The 26,128-nt window shown below is 51.5% G+C and overlaps 2 protein-coding genes across 4 annotated transcripts in view; one reads left to right on the top strand and one right to left on the bottom strand.

Annotated features, from left to right (window-relative positions):
- CFAP92 (cilia and flagella associated protein 92 (putative)) overlaps positions 1-10,473 on the top strand; it is a 173,343-nt gene extending 162,870 nt beyond the window's left edge. Inside the window, exons 23-24 of the mRNA XM_049693712.1 lie at positions 8,822-9,019; positions 9,092-10,473. Of these exons, the coding sequence (XP_049549669.1) occupies positions 8,822-9,019; positions 9,092-9,646 (753 nt within the window). The 3' untranslated portion in view covers positions 9,647-10,473. The remainder of the gene's footprint in view (positions 1-8,821; positions 9,020-9,091) is intronic.
- A 142-nt stretch (positions 10,474-10,615) lies between these two features.
- Positions 10,616-26,128, bottom strand: part of ACAD9 (acyl-CoA dehydrogenase family member 9) — a 59,733-nt gene continuing 44,220 nt past the window's right edge. For 2 of the 3 annotated variants that reach the window (XM_049693714.1, XM_049693716.1), the window contains 10 exons: positions 17,984-18,059; positions 16,480-16,550; positions 16,108-16,227; positions 15,406-15,534; positions 13,631-13,710; positions 12,937-13,063; positions 12,667-12,744; positions 12,034-12,162; positions 11,376-11,448; positions 10,616-11,014 (listed from right to left, as the gene is read on the bottom strand). In XM_049693714.1, coding sequence (XP_049549671.1) covers positions 10,914-11,014; positions 11,376-11,448; positions 12,034-12,162; positions 12,667-12,744; positions 12,937-13,063; positions 13,631-13,710; positions 15,406-15,534; positions 16,108-16,227; positions 16,480-16,550; positions 17,984-18,059 — 984 coding nt within the window. In that variant the 3' untranslated portion in view covers positions 10,616-10,913. The other variant, XM_049693715.1, reaches the window with a different exon arrangement.

Genomic DNA, 26,128 nt, shown 5'->3' on the forward strand with positions numbered 1-26,128 from the left:
TAAATAGTGCTGCAGTTAACGTTGGGGTGCTTGTGTCTTTTTGAATTACGGATTTTCCGGAGTAGCGCCCAGGAGTGGACATGCAGTAGTATAGGTTCGCTCTCTCCTTAGTTTTCTAGGAACTGGGATACAGTGCTTTCTAGTGGCGGTCACCAATGTACATTTGCACTCACCGAGTTGGAAGGTTCCCTTTTCTCCACACTCATTCCCCATCGATTGTTTGTAGACTTTTTGATGCTGGCCATACCGCCTGCTGCGAGATGATGCCACTTTAGAATTTTGATATGCATTTGTCGGATAATCAGCGACTTTCTGCTTCCTGTCGTGGTCGGGGTTTTTCTTTTTAAACAGTGTGAGTAAACTTTCCCTCCTGAAATTTGGCTTCTTGAAAGTCTGTGTTTTTCGAATGTGTTTTCGGTTACCTAACCCAGGTCATTTTTGAAGACACGTGTTATTAAAAGCCCCACAGGCTCTGTGAGTATTAGGTGCCCTGAAGCACCGGTTGTAAAGTTGTTGTTCCGCGAGACGTCCACAAGGCGGCAGCATTTCTTCGTGGCCACCTCTAGTTTGTTGGCAACCAAAAGCCTTAGGAAGAGTCATCTTACTAGGCTGTGAATTAGAGGGGAAGGTGCGAGAGGCAACACCCAAGGGCTTGTGTGTCACTACCTTTTCCCTGTTAAGCTTCACGCCCCCGAAAAGTCCAAACCCTGGCTAAAGCTGCGGGTGCTGCCCTGTGTAGGTGGGGTGACTCCTGGCAAGGAGGCCGGATGTGGGAAGCCCACCAGCAGCAGCCGTGGAGGCTCGGTCACGTTTTGAATCTCCTGCAGCCTAGATGGTCCCCCATGGTTGGGGTGCACTTGGCTTGCTTTTATCTCTAGGAAGGCCCACCTAGGTTCTGAAGGTTTGGTTCCCCCCAGAAAGGAAGAGACACGACAGCTTTAAGGGGCTGCATTTGCAGGCACGTCCTCTTCACGTCTCTCGGCTCCACCTTAGTGCACCCTTGGGACCCCAGGCTGCTCAGGCTGCTGGGATGTGACACCAGCGCCTATCACTGGGGCCCGAGGCGAAAAGCATGCCCATTTCTTTCCTTTTACTTTCTTTTTCAGCTTAATTCTGATGGTATGTTGTACTAGAGTTGATTTCCAAAGTGGGGTTTGGTGTAGTGTACAGCAAGCTGATTGAGTTACACATGTAATACAGCTACTATTTTTCGGATTCCTTTTCCGTATAGGTTATTGCAGAACGTTGAATAGAGGTCCTGGTGTTGTACAGTAGTCCTTGTCGAGTGCGTGTTTTATATATATGTTTATAGGTATTTTTCTGTGTATGTGTTCATGTGAACCGCCTAACTTATATCTCCTACCCCACTTTCTTTTTGGTAACCCTAGGTTTATTGAGAAAGTCGGTGACTCTGTTTCTGTTTAGTAAACTAGTTCAGTTGTATGTATGTTTCCCTTCCTCCTATAAGTGATATTATATGCTGTGGGTCCTCCTCTGTCTGACTGACTTCACTCAGTGTTTGGGCATCCCGGGTCCATCCATGTTGCTTCTAATGGCATTATTTCATCCTTTATCCTGGCTGAGTAACGGTCCCTTGTATACACGTAGGACCTGCTGTTTATGTATTCATCACTCGCTGGCCTATTTGTTTCTGTGTCTTGGCGTTTGTAAATAGTGCCGCAAAGAACGTTGGGGTGCTTGTGTCTTTGTGTATTATGCATTTTCCCGAGTAATGCCCAGGAGTGGGCCTGCAGAAGTATAGGGTCACTCTCTCTTTAGTTTTCTAGGAACTGGGATACAGTGCTTTCTAGTGGCGGTCACCAATGTACATTTCCACTCACCGAGTTGGAAGGTTCCCTTTTCTCCACGCTCATTCCCCATCGATTGTTTGTAGACTTTTTGATGCTGGCCATTCTTCCCGCTGTGAGGCGACGCCTCGTTACACGTTGGATTGGCATTTGTCAAATAATGAGTGATATGCATCTTGTCGTGGTGTGTATTTTTTTATTTTAAACAGTGTGAGTAAACTTTCCCTCTTCAAATTTGGCTTTTTGAGGGTGTGTGTGTTTCTAATTTATTTTTCGGTTGCCTAACCCAGGTGATTTTTGAGCACACGTGTCGTTAAAAGCCCCACAGGCTTCCTGAATATGATGTGCCCTTAAGCACCGGTTGTAAAGTTGTTGTTACGGGAAACGTCCACAAGGCGGCAGCATTTCTTCATGCCCAGCTCTGGTTCCTCGGCAACCAAAAGGTTTAGGGGGAGTCATGGTGCTGGGCTGTGAATTAGAGGGGAAGGTGCCAGAGGCAACACCCAAGGGCTTGTGTGTCACTACCTCTTCCCTGTTAAGCTTCACGCCCCCGAAAAGTCCAAACCCTGGCTAAAGCTGCGGGTGCTGCGGTGTGTAGGTGGGGTGACTCCTGGCAAGGAGGCCGGATGTGGGAAGCCCACCAGCAGCAGCCGTGGAGGCTCGGTCACGGTTTGAATCTCCTGCAGCCTAGATGGTCCCCCATGGTTGGGGTGCACTTGGCTTCCTTTTAGCTCTAGGAAGGCCCACCTAGGTCCTGAAGGTTTGGTTCCCCCCAGAAAGGAAGAGACACGACAGCTTTAAGGGGCTGCATTTGCAGGCACGTCCTCTTCACGTCTCTCGGCTCCACCGCAGTGCACCCTTGGGACCCCAGGCTGCTCAGGCTGCTGGGATGTGACACCAGCGCCTATCACCGGGGCCCGAGGCGAAAAGCATGCCCATTTCTTTCCTTTTACTTTCTTTTTCAGCTTAATTCTGATGGTATGTTGTACTAGAGTTGATTTCCAAAGTGGGGTTTGGTGTAGTGTACAGCAAGCTGATTGAGTTACACATGTAATACAGCTACTATTTTTCGGATTCCTTTTCCGTATAGGTTATTGCAGAACGTTGAATAGAGGTCCTGGTGTTGTACAGTAGTCCTTGTCGAGTGCGTGTTTTATATATATGTTTATAGGTATTTTTCTGTGTATGTGTTCATGTGAACCGCCTAACTTATATCTCCTACCCCACTTTCTTTTTGGTAACCCTAGGTTTATTGAGAAAGTCGGTGACTCTGTTTCTGTTTAGTAAACTAGTTCAGTTGTATGTATGTTTCCCTTCCTCCTATAAGTGATATTATATGCTGTGGGTCCTCCTCTGTCTGACTGACTTCACTCAGTGTTTGGGCATCGCAGGTCCATCCATGTTGCTTCTAATGGCATTATTTCATCCTTTATCCTGGCTGAGTAACGGTCCCTTGTATACACGTAGGACCTGCTGTTTATGTATTCATCACTCGCTGGCCTATTTGTTTCTGTGTCTTGGCGTTTGTAAATAGTGCCGCAAAGAACGTTGGGGTGCTTGTGTCTTTCTGAATTATGCATGTTCCCGAGTAATGCCCAGGAGTGGGCCTGCAGAAGTATAGGGTCGCTCTCTCTTTAGTTTTCTAGGAACTGGGATACAGTGCTTTCTAGTGGCGGTCACCAATGTACATTTGCACTCACCGAGCTGGAAGGTTCCCTTTTCTCCACGCTCATTCCCCATCGATTGTTTGTAGACTTTTTGATGCTGGCCATTCTTCCCGCTGTGAGGCGACGCCTCGTTACACGGTGGATTGGCATTTGTCAAATAATGAGTGATATGCATCTTGTCGTGGTGTGTATTTTTTAATTTTAAAGAGTGTGAGTAAACTTTCCCTCTTCAAATTTGGCTTTTTGAGGGTGTGTGTGTTTCTAATTTATTTTTCGGTTGCCTAACCCAGGTGATTTTTGAGCACACGTGTCGTTAAAAGCCCCACAGGCTTCCTGAATATGATGTGCCCTTAAACACCGGTTGTAAAGTTGTTGTTACGGGAAACGTCCACAAGGCGGCAGCATTTCTTCATGCCCAGCTCTGGTTCCTCGGCAACCAAAAGTTTTAGGGGGAGTCATGGTGCTGGGCTGTGAATTAGAGGGGAAGGTGCCAGAGGCCACACCCAAGGGCTTGTGTGTCACTACCTCTTCCCTGTTAAGCTTCTACGCCCCCGAAAATTCCAAACCCTGGCTAAAGCTGCGGGTGCTGCGGTGTGTAGGTGGGGTGACTCCTGGCAAGGAGGCCGGATGTGGGAAGCCCACCAGCAGCAGCCGTGGAGGCTCGGTCACGGTTTGAATCCCCTGCAGCCTAGATGGTCCCCCATGGTTGGGGTGCACTTGGCTTCCTTTTAGCTCTCGGAAGGCCCACCTAGGTTCTGAAGGTTTGGTTCCCCCCACAAAGGAAGAGACAGGACAGCTTTAAGGGGCTGCATTTGCAGGCACGTCCTCTTCACGTCTCTCGGCTCCACCTCAGTGCACCCTTGGACCCCAGGCTGCTCAGCCTGCTGGGATGTGACACCAGCGCCTATCACCGGGGCCCGAGGCGAAACGCATGCCCATTTCTTTCCTTTTACTTTCTTTTTCAGCTTAATTCTGATGGTATGTTGTACTGGAGTTGATTTCCAAAGTGGGGTTTGGTGTAGGTGTACAGCAAGCTGATTGAGTTACACATGAAATATAGCTACTGTTTTTCGGATTCCTTTCCCATATAGGTTATTGCAGAACATTGAATAGAGGTCCTGGTGTTGTACAGTAGTCCTTGTCGAGTGCGTGTTTTTTTTAATACATATATATATATATATATATATGTTTATAGGTATTTTTCTGTGTATGTGTTCATGTGAAACGCCTAACTTATATCTCCTACCCCACTTTCTTTTTGGTAACCCTAGCTTTAATCTGAAAGTCGGTGACTCTGTTTCTGTTTGGTATACTAGTTCAGTTGTATGTATGTTTCCCTTCCTCCTATAAGTGATATTATATGCTATGGGTCCTCCTCTGTCTGTCTGACTTCACTCAGTGTTTGGGCATCCCAGGTCCATCCATGTTGCTTCTGATGGCATTATTTCATTGTTTTTGCTGGCTGAGTAACAGTTCCTTGTATACACGTAGGACCTCCTGTTTATGTATTCATCACTCGCTGGACTACTTGTTTGTGTGTCTTGGCGATTGTAAATAGTGCTGCAGTTAACGTTGGGGTGCTTGTGTCTTTTTGAATTATGGATTTTCCGGAGTAGCGCCCAGGAGTGGATATGCAGTAGTATAGGTTCGCTCTCTCCTTAGTTTTCTAGGAACTGGGATACAGTGCTTTCTAGTGGCGGTCACCAATGTACATTTGCACTCACCGAGTTGGAAGGTTCCCTTTTCTCCACACTCATTCCCCATCGATTGTTTGTAGACTTTTTGATGCTGGCCATACCGCCTGCTGCGAGATGATGCCACTTTAGAATTTTGATATGCATTTGTCGGATAATCAGCGACTTTCTGCTTCCTGTCGTGGTCGGGGTTTTTCTTTTTAAACAGTGTGAGTAAACTTTCCCTCCTGAAATTTGGCTTCTTGAAAGTCTGTGTTTTTTGAATGTTTTTTCGGTTACCTAACCCAGGTCATTTTTGAAGACACGTGTTATTAAAAGCCCCACAGGCTCTGTGAGTATTAGGTGCCCTGAAGCACCGGTTGTAAAGTTGTTGTTCCGCGAAACGTCCACAAGGCGGCAGCATTTCTTCGTGGCCAGCTCTAGTTTGTTGGCAACCAAAAGCGTTAGGAAGAGTCATCTTACTAGGCTGTGAATTAGAGGGGAAGGTGCCAGAGGCAACACCCAAGGGCTTGTGTGTCACTACCTCTTCCCTGTTAAGCTTCACGCCCCCGAAAAGTCCAAACCCTGGCTAAAGCTGCGGGTGCTGCCCTGTGTAGGTGGGGTGACTCCTGGCAAGGAGGCCGGATGTGGGAAGCCCACCAGCAGCAGCCGTGGAGGCTCGGTCACGTTTTGAATCTCCTGCAGCCTAGATGGTCCCCCATGGTTGGGGTGCACTTGGCTTCCTTTTAGCTCTCGGAAGGCCCACCTAGGTTCTGAAGGTTTGGTTCCCCCCACAAAGGAAGAGACAGGACAGCTTTAAGGGGCTGCATTTGCAGGCACGTCCTCTTCACGTCTCTCGGCTCCACCTCAGTGCACCCTTGGGACCCCAGGCTGCTCAGGCTGCTGGGATGTGACACCAGCGCCTATCACCGGGGCCCGAGGCGAAAAGCATGCCCATTTCTTTCCTTTTACTTTCTTTTTCAGCTTAATTCTGATGGTATGTTGTACTAGAGTTGATTTCCAAAGTGGGGTTTGGTGTAGTGTACAGCAAGCTGATTGAGTTACACATGTAATACAGCTACTATTTTTCGGATTCCTTTTCCGTATAGGTTATTGCAGAACGTTGAATAGAGGTCCTGGTGTTGTACAGTAGTCCTTGTCGAGTGCGTGTTTTATATATATGTTTATAGGTATTTTTCTGTGTATGTGTTCATGTGAACCGCCTAACTTATATCTCCTACCCCACTTTCTTTTTGGTAACCCTAGGTTTATTGAGAAAGTCGGTGACTCTGTTTCTGTTTAGTAAACTAGTTCAGTTGTATGTATGTTTCCCTTCCTCCTATAAGTGATGTTATATGCTGTGGGTCCTCCTCTGTCTGACTGACTTCACTCAGTGTTTGGGCATCGCAGGTCCATCCATGTTGCTTCTAATGGCATTATTTCATCCTTTATCCTGGCTGAGTAACGGTCCCTTGTATACACGTAGGACCTGCTGTTTATGTATTCATCACTCGCTGGCCTATTTGTTTCTGTGTCTTGGCGTTTGTAAATAGTGCCACAAAGAACGTTGGGGTGCTTGTGTCTTTCTGAATTATGCATGTTCCCGAGTAATGCCCAGGAGTGGGCCTGCAGAAGTATAGGGTCGCTCTCTCTTTAGTTTTCTAGGAACTGGGATACAGTGCTTTCTAGTGGCGGTCACCAATGTACATTTGCACTCACCGAGCTGGAAGGTTCCCTTTTCTCCACGCTCATTCCCCATCGATTGTTTGTAGACTTTTTGATGCTGGCCATTCTTCCCGCTGTGAGGCGACGCCTCGTTACACGGTGGATTGGCATTTGTCAAATAATGAGTGATATGCATCTTGTCGTGGTGTGTATTTTTTTATTTTAAACAGTGTGAGTAAACTTTCCCTCTTCAAATTTGGCTTTTTGAGGGTGTGTGTGTTTCTAATTTATTTTTCGGTTGCCTAACCCAGGTGATTTTTGAGCACACGTGTCGTTAAAAGCCCCACAGGCTTCCTGAATATGATGTGCCCTTAAACACCGGTTGTAAAGTTGTTGTTATGGGAAACGTCCACAAGGCGGCAGCATTTCTTCATGCCCAGCTCTGGTTCCTCGGCAACCAAAAGTTTTAGGGGGAGTCATGGTGCTGGGCTGTGAATTAGAGGGGAAGGTGCCAGAGGCCACACCCAAGGGCTTGTGTGTCACTACCTCTTCCCTGTTAAGCTTCTACGCCCCCGAAAATTCCAAACCCTGGCTAAAGCTGCGGGTGCTGCGGTGTGTAGGTGGGGTGACTCCTGGCAAGGAGGCCGGATGTGGGAAGCCCACCAGCAGCAGCCGTGGAGGCTCGGTCACGGTTTGAATCCCCTGCAGCCTAGATGGTCCCCCATGGTTGGGGTGCACTTGGCTTCCTTTTAGCTCTCGGAAGGCCCACCTAGATTCTGAAGGTTTGGTTCCCCCCACAAAGGAAGAGACAGGACAGCTTTAAGGGGCTGCATTTGCAGGCACGTCCTCTTCACGTCTCTCGGCTCCACCTCAGTGCACCCTTGGACCCCAGGCTGCTCAGCCTGCTGGGATGTAACACCAGCGAATATCACCGAGGCGGGAGGCGAAAAGTGTACCCATTTCTGTCCATTTGCGTTGTCAGTTTAATTCTTATGGTATGTTGCGGTAGGGGTAATTTACAGTGTGGTGTTTGGTGTAGGTGTACAGCAAGCTGATTCTCTTATTGATATTCATGTATCTATTCTATTTCGAATTCTTTTCACATATAGGTTATTGCTGAACGTTGAACAGAGTTCCCTTTGCTTTACAGGAGGTCCATGTTGATTATCCATCAAATGTGTGTGTATATATATATATATAAATATATACACACACACACACAGACATATGCACTTTATATATACACACACACATACGTATATATATATATATATATATATATATATATATATATGGTTGTGTGTACATGAAGGTCGACCTCCTAATTTATCCTTTGCCTCTACTTTTCCTTTTTGTGAGCCCTACGTTCGTTTTCCAAGTAAGTGTGTTGCTGTTTTGTAACACTGTGTGTTACACAGTGTTCATGCTGTGTTCATGTGTGTCTAGTGTTCAGTCCTAGGTGTAACTGATATCATATGCTATTCGTCTTCCTCTGACTCACTTCACTTACTGTATGATTATCCCAGGTCCATGCATGGTGCTGCCAATAGCATTATTTCATTGTTGTTTATGGCTGATTAATAGTCCATTGTATATATGTACCATATTGTCTGTATCCAGTCGTCTGTCGGTGGACATTTTGGTTGTTTCTGTGTCCTGGCTGTTGGAAGTATAACTGTGGGGCGCCTGGTTCATTTCCAATTATGGGTTTCTCCAGATACACGCCCAGGAGTGCTCCTGGGGCTGGGCTCCTTTTACTTTTGTTAGGAGCTTCGATACTGTCCTTTATGGTGGCTTTTGCCAATGTACATTCCCACGAAAATATAGGAGGGTTCAGCTTTTTCGCTCCTCGAGGGACGTGGCCCTCACTGGGCTGCTGCCTGGCTCTGGTAACCAGCATGCACCCCGCACCGCCAGGAGCCAGCATCCTGCCCCCAAGACTGGCAGCCGGTCAGCCCCACCGAGGTCCGCTGTCAGCCCATCTAGCCACGTCTGCTCGCATTTCCAGGAGCCGAGGAGACTCACGCACTCCCAGAGCTACCTGTCAGCCACAGTGGAGCCTCAGGATTCAGATGAGGAGAAGAGAAAAGCCGAGAGGAAGTCCCGTGACACCTGGCTCACACCCAACGGGTTCCAAGTGACTGGTCTTCACAGCACGGGCAGGACACATCACCTGGGGCTGCCACCCCTTGGCGCCGTCACAGAGGTGGGTGGCGGGAGTGGGTCTCCGGTGGGCGTCCGCAGGGGCCTCCCCCTGACCTGCTGCCCCCCAACGTAGGAGTGGAGGGAGAAAGCGCTGTTTGCTAACATACTGGAGTCAGTGCTGCACCGAGAGAGCAGGGGCTGGGACCGGCGCCCCCAGGACTTGGATCTGTACACACAGCTGCCGCCGGCCCCTCCCGCGCCAAAGCCCGGGACAGGTAACTGTGGGCAGCACTCGTTCTGTTTTAGCAGCCACACTCCTGGGCTGGGAAATCAGGATTCGGCGGGGGGCTGGCTTCAGAGTGCAGGCTGGCCGGAACTTCTGGTTCCAGCTGGATTCACTTGCTGTGTGATGGCGGGGGCAGGTCCCGCCACCGCTCTGGGCTTGGTTTCTATGAAAGGGAGGCCTTGGAAGGTAGGGCTAAGGGCTTTCAGGCTTCACACTGTGTTACCCATGACCAGCCTCGGCAGGCTCTGGGTGCTGCTGGGCCCTTCCGGCTCCCAGACACAGCTGGTTGTCACCCGTGGGGGCAGGCGGGGGCCTGGCCACACCACCCCTCCAAGTTTTCTTCATCCCCCGTTTGTGCAGAGGGACCAGAAATCATTTATAGGTAGAGAACCAAACCTGTGAATTAACAGAACCAGAATCTTCAGGGAGAAAGAGCGGTGAGTTGATCTGGCCACAGACCCCTTGCCCAGAAAGAGACCCCTTGCCCAGAAAGCTAGACTGGATAAACGGTGGAGTGCTTTCCTTCCCTGACTCCTAAGGGCTGCTGGTAACAGCTCCGTGAAACCGGAGGACGTGCTGACAAGCTGCTGAAACTGGTCTACTCCCCTCCTCTGGGCTGTGCCACCTCCCCTTCAGTAGAGGCCCCAGGCTCTGGGGCCGCAGGCAGGGTCCCAGGCTCAGGGTCACTGCTGTGGTCCAGTGCAGGGACAGCAGGCTCGCTGCTCCGGCCCTTCCCAGCCCCAGGGCGCACACCTGAAGACACATGGGTGAGAACAGCTCCCCGCAGACTGCTGTCCTGGCACCAGGTGAGAAGCCATGACCTCTCCATCTACGCCAGCAAAGAAGCTGCAGTGTCATCGGGAAGATGAGCTGTCAGAACGCCGGCAGCAGGCCTAGCCCCGCAGGTGGATGACGGCTCCTCCTCCCAGGACCAAAGCCTGGCCCCCTCAAGGCAAGGCCTGTGATGGGCAAAGCACTGGGAACCGCCCGAGCAGGAAGCCTACCAGGTGAGCACACCAGGGCAGGTGTGTAGAGGCCCGTCTGTGCCGCCGGAAGATGCTGCTCGTCCTTGTCAAGTGGCAGAGAAGCACCAGCTAGGAGCAGCACCTGCTGTCAGGCAGCAGCAACATCACCTGCGCAGGACCAAACCTGCACAGCACCGTGGCCCGGGCACCTGCCCCTCTGCTCCTGGAGCCCTCTTCTCACACATGAGGACAAAGGGCCCTGGAAGCCACCACCACAGGGGGGAGCGCAGGGTCAAGAGGTTGTGAGGCTGGCTCTGAGGAAACAGGTGACCAGTGCAGCAAACACTAGAAGGGGAAACACAAACTGTCCTTCCTTTGGCTCCTAGCTTAAAGAATGACACATACGCGGTTTTCAAGCTGTTTCTTGGAGAACGTGTGGTCTGGCAGAAATGGCCACCCTGCTGAGACGCGGCCCTACCACCCCAGGCCAGCTTCCACCCCGAAGCCTCCCGGTGAGGCGAGTCTCAGCAGCTCCGCGCTCTCCCCGTGTCGGCTCAGAGCCCGGGATCGTGTCAGGCAATAGTGCCCACGGGGGCCTGGAGAAAGCCCGTCAGAGAACTTGGTCAGCTTGTAATAAAGCAAGTTCTCTACCTTCTGGAAGGCGTGTGTCAGGCGGACAGCAGCAGGGATGCTGTCGCCCTGCTTCAGGATGTCCAGTCCAGAGGGTGGGCACAGACGTAGGCTCGCTTCTCTAGGACCTGCTGGGACACTTTCTTGATCAGTTCATCGAGATTTTCCGGAGAATCTGGGAGGGAAAGAGGAAGAGTAGGTGATCTTTGGAAAAAAATGTTCCAGCAATTCCTGTTATCACGAAGTCAGCCCTCTGGTGTGAAGGAGCCCTGAAGGTGGCAGCCCCGTCCCCAGGAAGTGATTGTGGGCTGCCCCCTGGCGACCCCACCTGCTGGAGAAGCCATTTCGTCATCCCCAGTGCAGGCGGTGACAGCCGCGTCAGCACGGTGGGTGTGGGGTGCCAGTGCTCAGAGTTGCGTGGAGTCCCGCGCTCCTCCCTCCGCAGGTCAGCTGGGTACAGGGGTCCCCCCAAGAGGCTCTCACCTGGCATCAGGTCCCACCCCCCCACTCTCCCCCAACCTGAGCCGCCCACTTACACTTGTCCAGCTGAGACAGAGCGAAGAGATTCTGGTAGTAAGCTTCCGTGCAGAAGATGTTGGCCAACAGAACCTGCCAGAACCAAAGTCCGAGAGGATGACTGCTGAGGACCCTGGGATCGCTGGGCCTTAGCGCTGCCCGGCCTGGAGCCTGACCTCTGAGCTTCAAAGAACTCGGTCAGCCAAAGCGGGCAGCTTGACCAGAGTCAGGTGGCCTGGCTCAGAAGCCATGGCAGCCGTGAGCCAAACCAGCTCTGTCCCCAGGGCAAGTGACTCAATCCCCGCAGGCATGGTGCACGTCAAGACTGCGGGTGTGCACCCACCCTGCTGGCACATGGGGTGAGGGCGCTGGGTTTCGGATTCGACACTCACTCCCCCTCCCCGCCCCCAGGCAGGAAGGTGAAGGGCAGTGGCCCTGTGTCCTGAACAGCACAGACCCGCCCATGGGAGCTGAGAGCACCAGCTATGGCCACGGACACAACTTGGCAACCACACCCATTTCTGGGTCAGCTGGCGTGGACCCGTGCTCACCCTGACCCCCGGGACACAGCCCTGGACGCGCCCAGCCCCTCCCTTCCCCACTACCCAGCCTCATTAAAGTGCAGCAGGAGGACCCCTGCAGGGAGGCTGCCTGTGCAGGGGGGAGGGGCGGGCCCACCTCATGGTCGTGGTTCTGGAGCCCCACGCGGATAGAGCGGCTGGCCCGCGACAGCACGGCTGTCATCCCGTACAGGTTGATGAGGATGTTGGCCACTCGCTTCAAGACCAACTGCTCCTCCACGATGGTCTGGGAACAGAGGGCAGGGTGGAGACTGGCCACCCGGACACGACTCCAACACACTCTTCCAGGCCCACCTTTGCTCATCTCTGAGCCTCTCTCTACACCCTGGGGGAGCAGGGCTAACACTGCCTTCCCTTCGGGTTTTCCCTTAGCTCTGTCCAGGTCTGGGCAGGAGTCAAGACAAGACCATGTCCCAGAAGCCGGGCTGAGACCACCGGCCAGTGCTTATTACCACCTTTGGATGCAAGAAACACAGATCAGGTCCTAAGAGTAAGGTCCAGGTGGGGCTGCCCCTCCCGGCTCCAGGGAGCCTCTGGTCACCTAGAAGGTGCCCACCCAGCAGGGGCTCCCCCCACGCTCCCCAGCTAGCTGAGTGGTCCCCAGGGCAGGCAGCCACAGCCAGCCCTGCTTCCCCAGCCCTCCAAGGTGACCAAGATTTCATGGCCTGGTCCCCACGCTTGGCAAAATGTCATCTCACAGATGCTGGCCCGCTTCGCTGCCCCCAGGTACCTTGCCAAAGCGAAGCAGCAGGGTCTCCACCGTGCGGCTGAAGTAGTGCACGTTCTGCTCGAGCTTGTGGGCACTGTCCTGGGGGGCCGGGGGGAGGATTCCGCTCAGCACCGCCCTCCCGTGGTGCCCAGGCCCTGCTGCCAGGCTTGGCTGTTCTCCACCGTGACAGGGTGGAGAAGGCACCTGGTGACCCTCGGACTGCCTGGTCCTCCCCGGTGCCCCCACCACGCCCCCTCTGGGAAGGGGATACCCCTGGCTGGACCCACTCACCTCCATGCTGGGGTGCACGGCTCCGAGCTTCCCTGTCAGCCCAAGGTCCACAGTTCGGCCCAGGGAGTCCCGAACCCTCCGGCTGACAGTCTCCATGATGGTGGTCACATTGCCCTGTTTAAGCTGCCTGCAGAGAACCCAGGCTCTGTAAGCAGAGGCCCTGCAGCCGGCTCCTGCTGCCCAGCAACACGGCCCCGCCTCCATGCCAGCAGCTCTAGGGAACCCGGGCAAAAGCTCCCTGACTATGCAAAGCCAGAGGGGCCAACCCAGGACCTGGACAGTTCGTCAGGGAGCAGCCATCTCCTGTACAGCCCGAGGGGACACCCGGGTCACACCTGCTTCCAGGTTATTCTCTCCCCGAGAGCCTGAGAAGTCCTCTGGGCCAGCCATGCCTGGGCGCCGGCAGGGACTACTCACTGTCCTGGCCCCAAGGGTGGGGGCAGGAGAGGAAACCAGTCCTGTGTTGGCCTTGGAGCTGACGTCTCTCCTTGCCCCGGTTCTAGACGGGAGCTGCAGGGGAGGAGGGCAGGGCCCTGGCGGCTTCCCTCCCTCCAGCCAGCCTGTGAGCCAACTGAGCCCTGCCAGGCTGCACGCCTGGTCTACGGATGAGGCAGCGCCCTTCTCTGGCTGCCCTGGGACAGGCCTCTGCTGGGCAGGGTGGACCCGAGGGGCAGAGGGTGGACGCGGTACCTACTTGACCCTTGCAGTCAGGATGCGGCCGGCATGCTGCAAGCCTGTCAGGGCGATGTACATCCGGAGAATCTCGTTGGTTCCCTGTGGCCAACATTATCCAGGTCAAAGGCTGCCCACGTCAGGGCAGCCCTAGCAGTGCCGCGTGTGTGACTGGCTAGGCCCTGCTGCATCCCGCTCACTCTTCAGCAGCAGCTGGGAGCAGGGCTGTGACCGGGGGCCAGGGCAACACGTGGGCTACTGCTTCCACGGGACAAGTTGGGGCTGACCAGATGGCGGCGGCCTCCCTCTGGGACCTACCCCATCCCATGACCAACTGTGCATGAGTCATTCCTTTTTCCAAGCTTCCGATTTTACTTCTTTTAAGCAGAGAAACAGCCCCCTTAAAAGAAGTGAAGGGTACTAGTACCCAGGACACAAGTCCTTAGTGGACCCACTACTAGCTCAGTCCAGGCCTGGCTCCTCGGGAAGCAGCTGGCCGCACCGCAGTGCCAGGTGCCAACACCCCGGGGGCTACCTCTTCCCTGCTGCCACCCCTGGGCACCCCCCCCCCCAACCGTGAGCCATGTGACCTCGGGGACGCAGACCAGGGGGCTTGTGCCTGTCGTGCACAGTGGTGCTGAGAGTCAGAGAGGCGGGGCTGGACTGGGGCACACTGCCAGGCCGCACCACGGACGGAGACTCCGTGGGAGCAGAAGTGGCAGCAGGGAGAACTCCAGGCTGACCCAGGCCCGTCCCGGGTGGTCTTGGCTTCACGCTGAGGGCCCTGCACCCCTCAGAGCCCCTGAACCCGTGCTGACCACCCCACCAACCACAGAGGACTGCACTCGCCCGGGCCAAGGGGAGGGGCCTTGGGAGAGGCAGGCCTGGGGCAGCAGGGTCGTGAGGTGGGACCTGTCCCTGGGGCCTCGGGCTGGCCGCGCCCTGTCCACTAAGGGAGAGGACACAGGGGACACCAGCAGCCCATGCAGTCTTTCCCCTGGAGGGGGAGCCCCCCAGGCGCCCAGCCTCGCACTGGTCCCAGGGTCTGCCTCCGCACACCTGTGTCCAGCCTGAAATCCTGGCCGGCCTCCCTCCACAGCCGCTGGCCGCACCGCTGCCACCTACGCCCTGGGCAGGCTTGGGGCATTTCCACGGTCACGAACGCAAGCAAGCCATTCTCTGCTCCAAACTTTGTTACTGCTTCCCGGCCCTCACAGTACGATCCAAATAGGCTTCCATGGCTGGCTACTCTCTGGCCTTCCCGCCCAGCCCCTCTGCCCTGCCCACCCTGCCCCACCAATACCCCAGCCCCGCCGAGCAGGACCGGCCGCTGCTCCCTCCGTTTACCTGGTGCCGGCAGGTAAGGTCCCGTCAGGACCTGGCACACACCACTCCCCTGCCCTCTGCCCCCAAGGCCAAGTGCACTCCTTCCTGAGACCCCAGCCCCTCACCACACTGGTGTTCTGGAGTCATCCTCTCTCAGCCAGGCTGCACGACCAGACCAGCAGCGCCCCAAAGGCGACTCTGGGGTCCCAATGCCCTTTCCTCCCTGCTCCCAGCCTGTGAACTCCCAACATCAGAGGTGCCAGGGAACACCCTTGGGGTGACCCTGCCAGCTGCCTCATCACCTGGAATGGGCACTGGAGGCTGCACCCCGGCCTCCCAGGCGGAGACCTGCGGGCAGTCAAGCGAGAGGACGCACCAGCCGGCCTGGGCTCTGCGGCCTGGCGCCAGGACCACGAGGCTCTGGGGTCTACAGCGGGGCGGGGCCGAGAGCCCGGCGGACGGCGCACTCACCTCGAAGATGAGCAGGATGCGGCTGTCGCGCAGGATGCGCTCGTACGGGTAGTCCCTCATGTAGCCTGAGCCCCCGAGGACCTGGAGCGCCTCGCTCACACACTGCCAGGCGGCCTCGGAGCTGAACACCTGCCGTGGACCCGGGGCAAGGTCAGCACGGGGCCGTCAGCCCCAAAGCCCCTTCAGGAGGAGGACCCTCTGCCTCGGGGCCAGGTGGCTGCGGACGGGGTGGGAGGCTCCACGCGGAGAACTGGGCTTTGGGATGAGACGACCCAGGTAGGAGCCCTGACTGTCACGTCTCACTGGTGGCCAAAAACTGACTCCCCTCCCCAAAACAAGACAGAAGCACAGGGAACTCTCTGCTATTTGCTATTTCATGAAAGGAAGTTTTGATACCAAAATGCAGGAAGACCACAGACTCAGGACAGCACAGTCCTTCCCAAGGAAGCCCAGCTGCTTTGTTAGGAAAACAGGAAGTTACAATACACAGTGTGTATCCTCTTCTTTTGCTGTCATCACCAGCAGCTTGCTGGGAGACACTGGCCTCTCGTAAGCTGGACGCTGTCCTCTGCTGCTGCTCCTACGCTACTCTGCTCTCCCCGGCTGCATCCCAGGGGTGCCTGGCACGGTGGGTACCTCGTAAATACCTAAGCAGCGACAAACTAAGGAGGAAGACGGCAGGCACGCTGTGCGTGGGGTTACCTTCACCATGGCGGCCTCGATGGAGCAGTCAGGGAAGCCCGGCTGGTCCAGCATCCCCGCGGTGAGGTAGGCCATACTTTCCATCACGTAAGCCTTCTGAGCCATCAGGGCAAACTTCTCCTGGAGCGTTCAGAAAAATACACAATCAAGAAAGAATCTGCCTGTACTGAGACTCAAACCTGCCGAGCAGCAGAGAAGGTAATTCAGACCAGGCCCAGTGCCCAAGAGCACCAAGGCCCGGCACTCGTAAAAGGGGCCACGTGCTCATCTTCTCCCCGAATCACCGCCTAGGAGTCGGCAGTACAGACCCCCAAGCACACTTTCAATGCCCATGGGGTAGAGTCAGCCCGTGCGGTGCTTGACCCTCCATACCTGAATCAAGCCAAACTCGCTGAGGTTCCTGTTGAACTGTTTCCTCGTGCAGGCGTACTCGGCGGTCATTTCTGAAGAGGAGCAGAGTTATCAAAGAACAATTTTCCGGCTGTCTTAAAACGATTTCCTCAGTCTATCGTCACCGCCCTTCAAACACTCAGGCAGGATCTACGAGAAGCGGGTCTGCTGAGACCGACACCCTGAAAATGAGAGTCTTGCCTTCCAACATCTCCGGGTTCAGGAGTGACTGTCCCCTCTGAGTGGCACCCAGGGTGGGGGACAGAGCAGGATCAGGAGCCAGTCAGACACGTCTGGACCCAACTCTTGCTCTTAGCAGCCGAGCCTGGGCCACGTGGTCTCCCTGCCCTCATCAACACTATTGACCTCAGAGACACAGCAAAGGCCACGGGACGCCCTGCACAGAGAAGCAGGCTCACACCCGGCACATGTGTCCGTCTGGCAGCAGGAGGGTGGCCTGTGGCTTCCGCGCCAGCCCTGCAGGCGCGCACGTGCCCACAGCGGACCCCCTCCCTGCAGCCAGCACTCTCCCAACACTCCCCACGGACATTCACGCATAACCCACTCTCACAGCGGGCTCGCACGGTAGACACCCAGGGTGGACAGGCTCCCACATTCCCCCATTTCTGGGCCTTGCGATCTCAGGGGCTCTACATCCTCTGGGGACAGACTGACCACGAGAGCGAAGCCCTTGCATTGAGGAGTTTTCCAGACAAGGAAGCACAGTCCAGATGGGCTCAGGGCCTTGGGGGAAGCTTAGCAGAGGGAGACAAGCCCTGAGCTCGCAGTCTGATCGGGGAGTGTGGTCTCGGGCAAATCACTCCCCCGCTCTGAGCGTCCGTCCCTTTGTCTATAAACGAACTCTGCCCTGAACTCTGAGCAGCTTCCTGAGCACCCAGTGGGGAGCTGGCCCCGGGTACGCCCGCACCACAGCCAGGGCCCTGCGTGTCCCTGTGGTCCCTCGCACAAAGCAAAGATGGCAGTGACGTTCCGTGCCCCCCTAAACCCCTATCAGGCTGTTTTAACTTCACTGGCAAAGGGAAGTCTAGGGTTCAGTGCCCATAAAAGAGGAAAGGGACAATCCAAAGGCTGAGGGACCAGGGTCCCCAAGCTGACCCCGCGGCTCACCCACTGTGCAGAGTCATCCACAGACGACCAGTGCTCAGGCTTTTCGGTGTCCAGCCCACATTCAGGTGTTCACTCAGCAGGCAGAGCAGCCACCCCTCTCTACCTCCACCAGAAGGTCCCCCGCCTCCCCCATCCTGTGCGTGTTGAAACCTCAACACTAGCCCTTCAGGGGCAGCCTCAGTGCACCCTTCAGTCTAACTTGAAGCCCTGATCCTAGACTTGGACAGGACTGGCTGTCAGCGGCCTGGCTCAGCGCTGGCTCGCCCGCCCAGGGACGTGGCAGAGCCCCTGGGCCGGAGCAGGCAGGGGCACCAGGGGCAAGTCTGCCGCAAAGGGCTGCTGTCCCTGACTTACGTACCGATCAGTTTCTTGAGCATCCCAGCCACGGCACTGCCCATGCTGAACCGCCCGCTGTTGAGGATGTTCATGGCCACCTGCAGAGAGAGGAGGGCTCAGCGCGGGTCCAGCTGGGAAAGCTGAGGGCCCCAGAGGGCTGAAGGGGACAGACCGCAACAGTGCTCATCTGCTCTTACCAAAAGCTTTCCTGAAGACAACAGGCAGCATCCAGATGGAGTTAACCATCCTGCCAACCCTCCCCGGGCCAGGAGAGAACAGTCCCAACACCTCAGAACCAGGCAATCTGTCACTGAGATGCTCTCACAAACATCCCTGAAGGCACCCCCCCAAAAAAAAAGAAATGGGACACCCTTATTCTAAAGGAAGTGGCCACTTCCCTCAGCCTCAGGGGAAGAGAGCAGAAACTAAGACGGGCTGGGTACCCACTGCCAACTCCTCACTTTCCCAGCAACGCTTCAGCGTCAGGGTCCTCCTTTCACAGATGAAGAGCCAGAGGTTCCAAGTGGTGAGCCAGTCACAGACAGAGCACGCAGCTGCCTGACATGCACGCCCATGCACCCTGCACTGAGCCAGTCCCTTTCACAGATGTGACGCGCTCCTCCCCCCGCAGTGCCTACAGTAATGACCCTAGCTAAGGAGTTTTGTCAGCCTCACGCCCCTCTTCCAACCCCAACTTTCTCCCTAAAGCCGATGGCAAGCACACACTGCTTCCCAAGTACCAGACTACCCGGGTTTGGGGAGGCACCCCCTTACAGACCTAGAGACCATAGCCACCCCGGCAGCAGGGGAGGAGGGGCATCCCAGGCACACAGTGGACGTGTGGCCACCAGCACAGGCTCCTAGAGGACGCTGTCACCTGCCCACCTCTGCTGAAGCCTGCGAGGCCCAAGGAGGAGGCGTCAAGGCAGGGCTGGGGCCTGGGGGCAGCAGGCAGCCTGGGGCTCAGCTTCACACGTGGCACTGCTTGTACTGACTGCTCGCCTGCGTGACTTGGATTAACCAAACGTGCCTCTGAATTTGAATTTATGACTACTTGCTAAATAACCTGAATGGAGACTCTCAAAACAGATCCTGTGGGGCTGGGGAGACTGGAAACACCTGCTCCAGCCACTGGGCAGGCAGCACTGGTCCTGACAGGCGAGTCCGAGGCGGGTGGGCAACTCGGTGGGCACGGCCAGAAGCTGGGGCTCGGCGAGGTCACAGTGCAGTGTGACCTGTTGTGCCTCCGCTCGGGCCTGTGACCTGTAATGTCAGACTCCCTGTGTCTCAGGACATGGAGGGGGGACGAGGAGGGGGACACCGGTCCTGCTTGACCTGCCAGGACTGCAAGCAGGAACTGAACCCCCACCCTTGGTCCCTTCTCCCAGACTGGTTCTTAAAGGCCGCCTCACAGCTGCATGAACAAACTTACGTCACAGCCCCTTCGTGGTTGATTCTCAGCTTCACTTACCACAAGAACAAGAGGAGGAGAGGACTGGACACCAGGCCCCAGTCCCCAGGAGGATGGAAGGCCTGGCCGGCTCGGCCTTACCTGAAAGGGCTCGTGAGCCTAGGCGTTCCCTCCCACCCAGGCCTGATCCTGCTGCGTGGTCACCTTCCTACCGCAGAGCAGTCCCCTCCCACAACTACACTCCAGGTACGAGACACGGCCGTCCCCGCAGCCCCCGTCGCTGACTGCCTCTGCGCCCCGATGAACCTCCTACTTGACCGCACGCGGCATCGGCACTCCCCAGGCCTGTGGTCATCCTACCCGCCATCGCTGGGATCACCCTAGCGTGTCGCGCTTTTCAGTGCTGAGGCTGACTGGCAGGCAATCCCACTCATCACAAGATAGGGCTTTAGAAATCTGTTTTTCTTTTGCATACTAAAACCATCACTTCTCACCTAACACAATGGAAAAAAAATTTTTAATGCAGAGTTGGAAAGGACTGGGGAAAGACCTTACACACAGTCCAACCGTCCAGCAGGCAACATGGCAACATGGACCAAGAACTTAAAAATGACCACGTCCTCTGACCCAGAAACTTGACTGGTATTTAAACTCAGGAGGTGATGAGAGAAGTGTGCAAGTTATGTATAAGGATACATGCCATGCAGTGCAGTCCCGAGTGGGGAAGAAGGGAAACTGCGCTAAATGCTCGATCCTGGAGACCCAGGGACAGTGAATGTGGCGTCACCACATGAGGAAATGCTGTGTGGTTCTGAACCTCAGCAAATCAAATTCCCCAGCATGAAAAGACTATGAGGGCTTGTTGATAAGTGAAAAATACCAGCTATCACCTCTTACACACACACACACACACACACACACACACACACACACACACACACACACACACACACACACGCAGAAATATTTCAGTGATGTAAGCTATTTAAAAAGATCTAGAAAGACAAGCACCAAAAGTGTGAACAGTGGAGACAGTAGAAGCAAGAAGAACTGCAATCCGGCAGCCTGTGGAACAAAAACCACATTCACAGAAAGACAGACAAGATGAAAAGGCACAGGGCTATGTACCAGATGAAGGAACAAGGTAAAACCCCAGAAAAACAACTAAATGAAGTGGAGATAGGCAACATTCCAGAAAAAGACTGCAGAATAATGATAGTGAAGATGATTCAGTACCTCGGAAAGAGAATGGAGGCAAAGATCGAGAAGATATAAGAAACGTTTAACAAAGATCTAGAAGAATTAAAGAACAAACAGATGAACAATACAATAACTGAAATGAAATATACACTAGAAGGAATCAATAGCAGAATAACTGAGGCAGAAGAACGGATAAGCGACCTGGAAGACAGAATGGTGGAATTGACTGCTGCGGAACAGAATAAAAAAAAAAGGATGAAAAGAAATGAAGACAGCCTAAGAGACCTCTGGGACAACATTAAACGCAACAACATTCACATTCTAGGGGTCCCAGAAGAAGAAGAGAGGGAGAAAGGACCCGAGAAAATATTTGAAGACATTATAGTCGAAAACTTCCCTAACATGGGAAAGGAAATAGGCACCCAAGTCCAGGAAGCTCAGAGAGTCACATACAAGATAAACCCAAGGAGAAACATGCCGAGACACATAGTAATCAAATTGGCAAAAATTAAAGACAAAGAAAGATTATTGAAAGCAGCAAGGGAAAAATGACAAATAACATACAAGGGAACTCCCATAAGGTTAACAGCTGATTTCTCAGCAGAAACTGTACAAGCCAGAAGGGAGTGGGCATGACATATTTAAAGTGATGAAAGGGAAGAACCTACAACAAGATTACTCTACCCAGCAAGGATCTCATTCAGATTCGAGGGAGAAATCTAAAGCTTTACAGACAAGCAAGGCTCAGAGAATTCAGCACCACCAAACCAACTCTACAACAAATGCTAAAGGAACTTCTCTAAGTGGGAAACACAAGAGAAGAAAAGGACCTACAAAAACAAACCCAGGGCTTCCCTGGTGCCGCAGTGGTTAAGAATCCGCCTGCCAATGTGGGGGACACGGGTTCGTGCCCCGGTCCAGAAGGATCACACATGCCGCGGAGCAGCTAGGCCCGTGAGCCACAATTACTGAGCCTGTGCATCTGAAGCCTGCGCTCCACAATGGGAGAGGCCGCGACAGTGAGAGGCCCACGCACCGTGATAAAAAAAAAACCCAAAAAACCATAACAATTAAGAAAATGGTAATGGGAACATATATATCAATAATTACCTTAAACGTGAATGGATTAAATGCTCCAACCAAAAGACACAGGCTCGCTGAATGGATACAAAAACAAGACCCATATATATGCTGTCTACAAGAGACCCACTTCAGACCTAGGGACACATACAGACTGAAAGTGAGGGGATGGAAAAGGATATTCCATGCAAATGGAAATCAAAAGAAAGCTGGAGTAGCAATACTTGTATCAGATAAAATAGACTTTAGAATAAAGAACGTTAGAAGAGAAAAGGAAGGACACTATATAATGATCAAGGGATCAATCCAAGAAGAAGATATAACAGTTGTAAATATATACGCACCCAACATAGGAGCACCTCAATACATAAGGCAACTGCTAACAACTATAAAAGAGGAAATTGACAGTAACACAATAGTGGGGGACTTTAACACCTCACTTACACCAGTGGACAGATCATCCAGACAGAAAATACGGAAACACAAGCTTTAAGTGACACAACAGACCAGAGAGATTTAATTGTTATTTATAGGACATTCCATTCAAAAACGGCAGATTACACTTTCTTCTCAAGTGCACACAGAACATTCTCCAGGATAGATCACATCTTGGGTCACAAATCAAGCCTCAGTAAATTTAAGAAAATTGAAATCATATCAAGCATGTTCTCTGACCACAACGCTATGACATTAGAAATAAATTACACGGAGAAAAACGTAAAACACACAAACACATGGAGGCTAAACAATATGTTACTAAATAACCAAGAGATCACTGAAGAAATCAAAGAGGAAATCAAAAATACCTAGAGGGCTTCCCTGGTGTCACAGTGGTTGAGAGTCTGCCTGCCGACGCAGGGGGACACGGGTTCGTGCCCTGGTCCGGGAAGATCCCACATGCCGCGGAGCGGTTGGGCCCGTGAGCCATGGCCGCTGAGCCTGCGTGGCCGGAGCCTGTGCTCCGCAGCGGGAGAGGCCACAACAGTGAGAGGCCTGCGTACCACAAAAAAAAAAAAAAAAAAAAAAAATACCTAGAGACAAATGACAATGAAAACACGACAATCCAAAACCTATGGGATGCAGCAAAAGCAGTTCTAAGAAGGAAGTTTATAGCAATAAAATCCTACCTCAAGAAACAACAAACATCTCAAATAAACAATCTAACCTTACACCTAAAGGAACTAGAGAAAGAAGAACAAACAAAACCCAAAGTTAGTAGAAGGAAAGAAATCATCAAGATCAGAGCAGAAATAAATGAAATAGAAACAAAGAAAACAATTGGAAAGATTAATAAAAGTAACAGCTGGTTCTCTGAGAAGATAAACAAAACTGATAAACCTTTAGCCACACTCATCAAGAAAAAGAGGGAGAGGACTCAAATCAATAAAATGAGAAATGAAAAAGGAGAAGTTACAACAGACACTGCAGAAATACAAAGCAACCTAAGAGCCTACTACAAGCAACTCTATGCCAATAAAATGGACAACCTGGAAGAAATGGACAAATTCTTAGAAAGGTATAACCTTCCAAGACTGAACCAGGAAGAAATAGAAAATATGAACAGACCAATCACAAGTAATGAAATTGAAACTGTGATTAAAAATCTTCCAACAAACAAAAATCCAGAACCAGATGGCATCAGAGGTGAATTCTATCAAACATTTAGACAAGAGCTAACACCCAACCTTCTGAAACTCTTCAGAAATTTTCAGGGGAAGGAACACTGCCGAACTCATTCTATGAGGCCACCCTGATACCAAAACCAGACAAAGATACTACAAAAAAAGAAAAGAACAGTTCAGTATCACTGATGAATACAGATGCAAAAATCCTCAACAAAATACTAGCAAACAGAATCCAACAACACATTAAAAGGATCATACAACATGATCAAGTGGGATTTATCCCAGGCATGGAAGGATTCTTCAATATAGGCAAATCAATCAATGTGATACACCATATTAACAAACTGAAAAAGAAAAACCATACGATCATATCTCAATAGATGCAGAAAAAGCTTTTGACAAAATCCGACACCCATTTCTGATAAAAACTCTCCAGAAAGTGGGCATAGAGGGAACCTACATCAACATAATAAAGGCCATATACAATAAACCCACAGCAAACATCATTCTCCATGGTGAAAAACTGAAAGCATTTCCTCTAAGATCAGGAACAAGACAAGGATGTCCACTCGCACCACTATTATTCAACATAGCTTTGGAAGTCCTAGCCATGGCAATCAGACAAGAAAAAGAAATAAAAGGAATACAAATTGGAAAAGAAGAAGTAAAACTGTCACTGTTTGCAGATGACATGATACTATACATACAGAATCCTAAAGATGCCACCAGAAAACTACTAGAGCTAATCAATGAATTTGGTAAAGTAGCAGGATACAAAATTAATGCACAGAAATCTCTTGCATTCCTATACACTAAGGATGAAAAATCTAAAAGAGAAATTGAGGAACACTCCCATTTACCATTTCAACAAAAAGAATAAAATACCTAGGAATAAACCTACCTACAGAGAGAAAAGACCTGTATGCAGAAAACTATAAGACACTGATGAAAGAAATTAAAGATGATACAAACAGAGAGATATACAGTGTTCTTGGATTGGAAGAATCAATATTGTGAAAATGACTATACTACTCAAAGCAATCTACAGATTCAATGCAATCCCTATCAAATTACCAATGGCATTTTTTACAGAACTAGAACAAAAAAAACTCTTAAAATTTGTATGGAGACACAAAAGACCCTGAATAGCTGAAGCAGTCTTGAGGGGAAAAAACGGAGCTGGAAGAATCAGACTCCCTGACTTCAGACTATACTACAAAGCAACAGTAATCAAGACAGTATGGTACTGGCACAAAAACAGAAATATAGATCAATGGAACAGGATAGAAAACCCAGAGATAAACCCACACACCTATCGTCAACTAATCTATGACAAAGGAGGCAAGGATATACAATGGAGAAAAGACAGTCTCTTCAACAAGTGGTGCTGGGAAAACTAGACAGCTACATGTAAAAGAATGAAATTAGAACACTCCCTAATACCATACACAAAAATAAACTCAAAATGGATTAGAGACCTAAATGTAAGACCAGACACTATAAAACTCTTAGAGGAAAACACAGGAAGAACACTCTGACATAAATCACAGCAATATCTTTTTTGATCAACCTCCTAGAGTAATGGAAATAAAAACAAAAACAAATGGGACCTAATGAAAATTCAAAGCTTTTGCAAAGCAAAGCAAACTACAAACAAGACGAAAAGACAACCCTCAGAATGGGAGAAAATATTTGCAAACGAATCAACTGACAAAGGATTAATCTCCAAAATATATAAACAGCTCATTCAGCTCAATATTAAAAAAACAACCCAATCCAAAAGTGGGCAGAAGACCTAAATAGACATTTCTCTGAAGGAGAGATACAGATGGCCAAGAAACATATGAAAAGCTGCTCAACATCACTAATTATTAGAGAAATGCAAATCAAAACTACAATGAGGTATCACCTCACACTAGTTAGAATGGGCATCTTCAGAAAATCTACAAACAACAAATGCTGGAGAGAGTGTGGAGAAAAGGGAACCCTCTTGCACTGTTGGTGGGAATGTAAATTGATATAGCCACTATGGAGAACAGTATGGAGGTTCCTTAAAAAACTAAATATAGAATTATCATATAACCCAGCAATCCCACTACTGGGCATATACCCAGAGAAAACCATAATTCAAAAAGACACATGCACCCCAATATTCATTGCAGCACTATTTACAATAGCCAGGACATGGAAGCAACCTAAATGCCCGTCAACAGACGAATGGATAAAGAAGATGTGGTACATATATACAATGGAATATTACTCAGCCATAAAAAGGAATGAAACTGGGTCATTTGTAGAGATGTGGACGGATCTAGAGACTGTCATACAGAATGAAGTAAGTCAGAAAGAGAAAAGAAATATCGTGTATTAACGCATATATATGGAACCTAGAAAAATGGTACAGATGAACTGGTTTGCAGGACAGTAATTGAGACACAGATGTAGAGAACAAACGTAAAGACACCAGGGAAAGCGCCAGGGGGTGGGAGGTGGTGGTGTGATGAACTGGGAGATTGGGATTGACATATATACTAATATATACTACTAAAAAGGGTAACTAATAAGAACCTGGTGTATAAAAAAAATAAAATTCAAAAACATAAAATAATAATAAAATAGGTAAACAAAAAAGTGTGAACAGTGGATGGCAACTCCCCAGGGACGGGCTTCAGGGGACTCACGTGTTCCCTCATCTGTGTGTGACATCTGCACACAGACGCCCATTGTGTGCCCTCCACCTCCCCTACCCTCTGCTCCACACTTCCCAGGCAGCAGTGGCTGGAGCCCTGGCTGACGGTCCTTGGGTGATTCTTGTAATGCTCAGGAGGCCAGGGAGGTCCTGCTTTGATCC

This window comes from Orcinus orca, chromosome 10, assembly GCF_937001465.1.
Source record: "Orcinus orca chromosome 10, mOrcOrc1.1, whole genome shotgun sequence".
NCBI classification, from domain to species: domain Eukaryota; kingdom Metazoa; phylum Chordata; class Mammalia; order Artiodactyla; family Delphinidae; genus Orcinus; species Orcinus orca.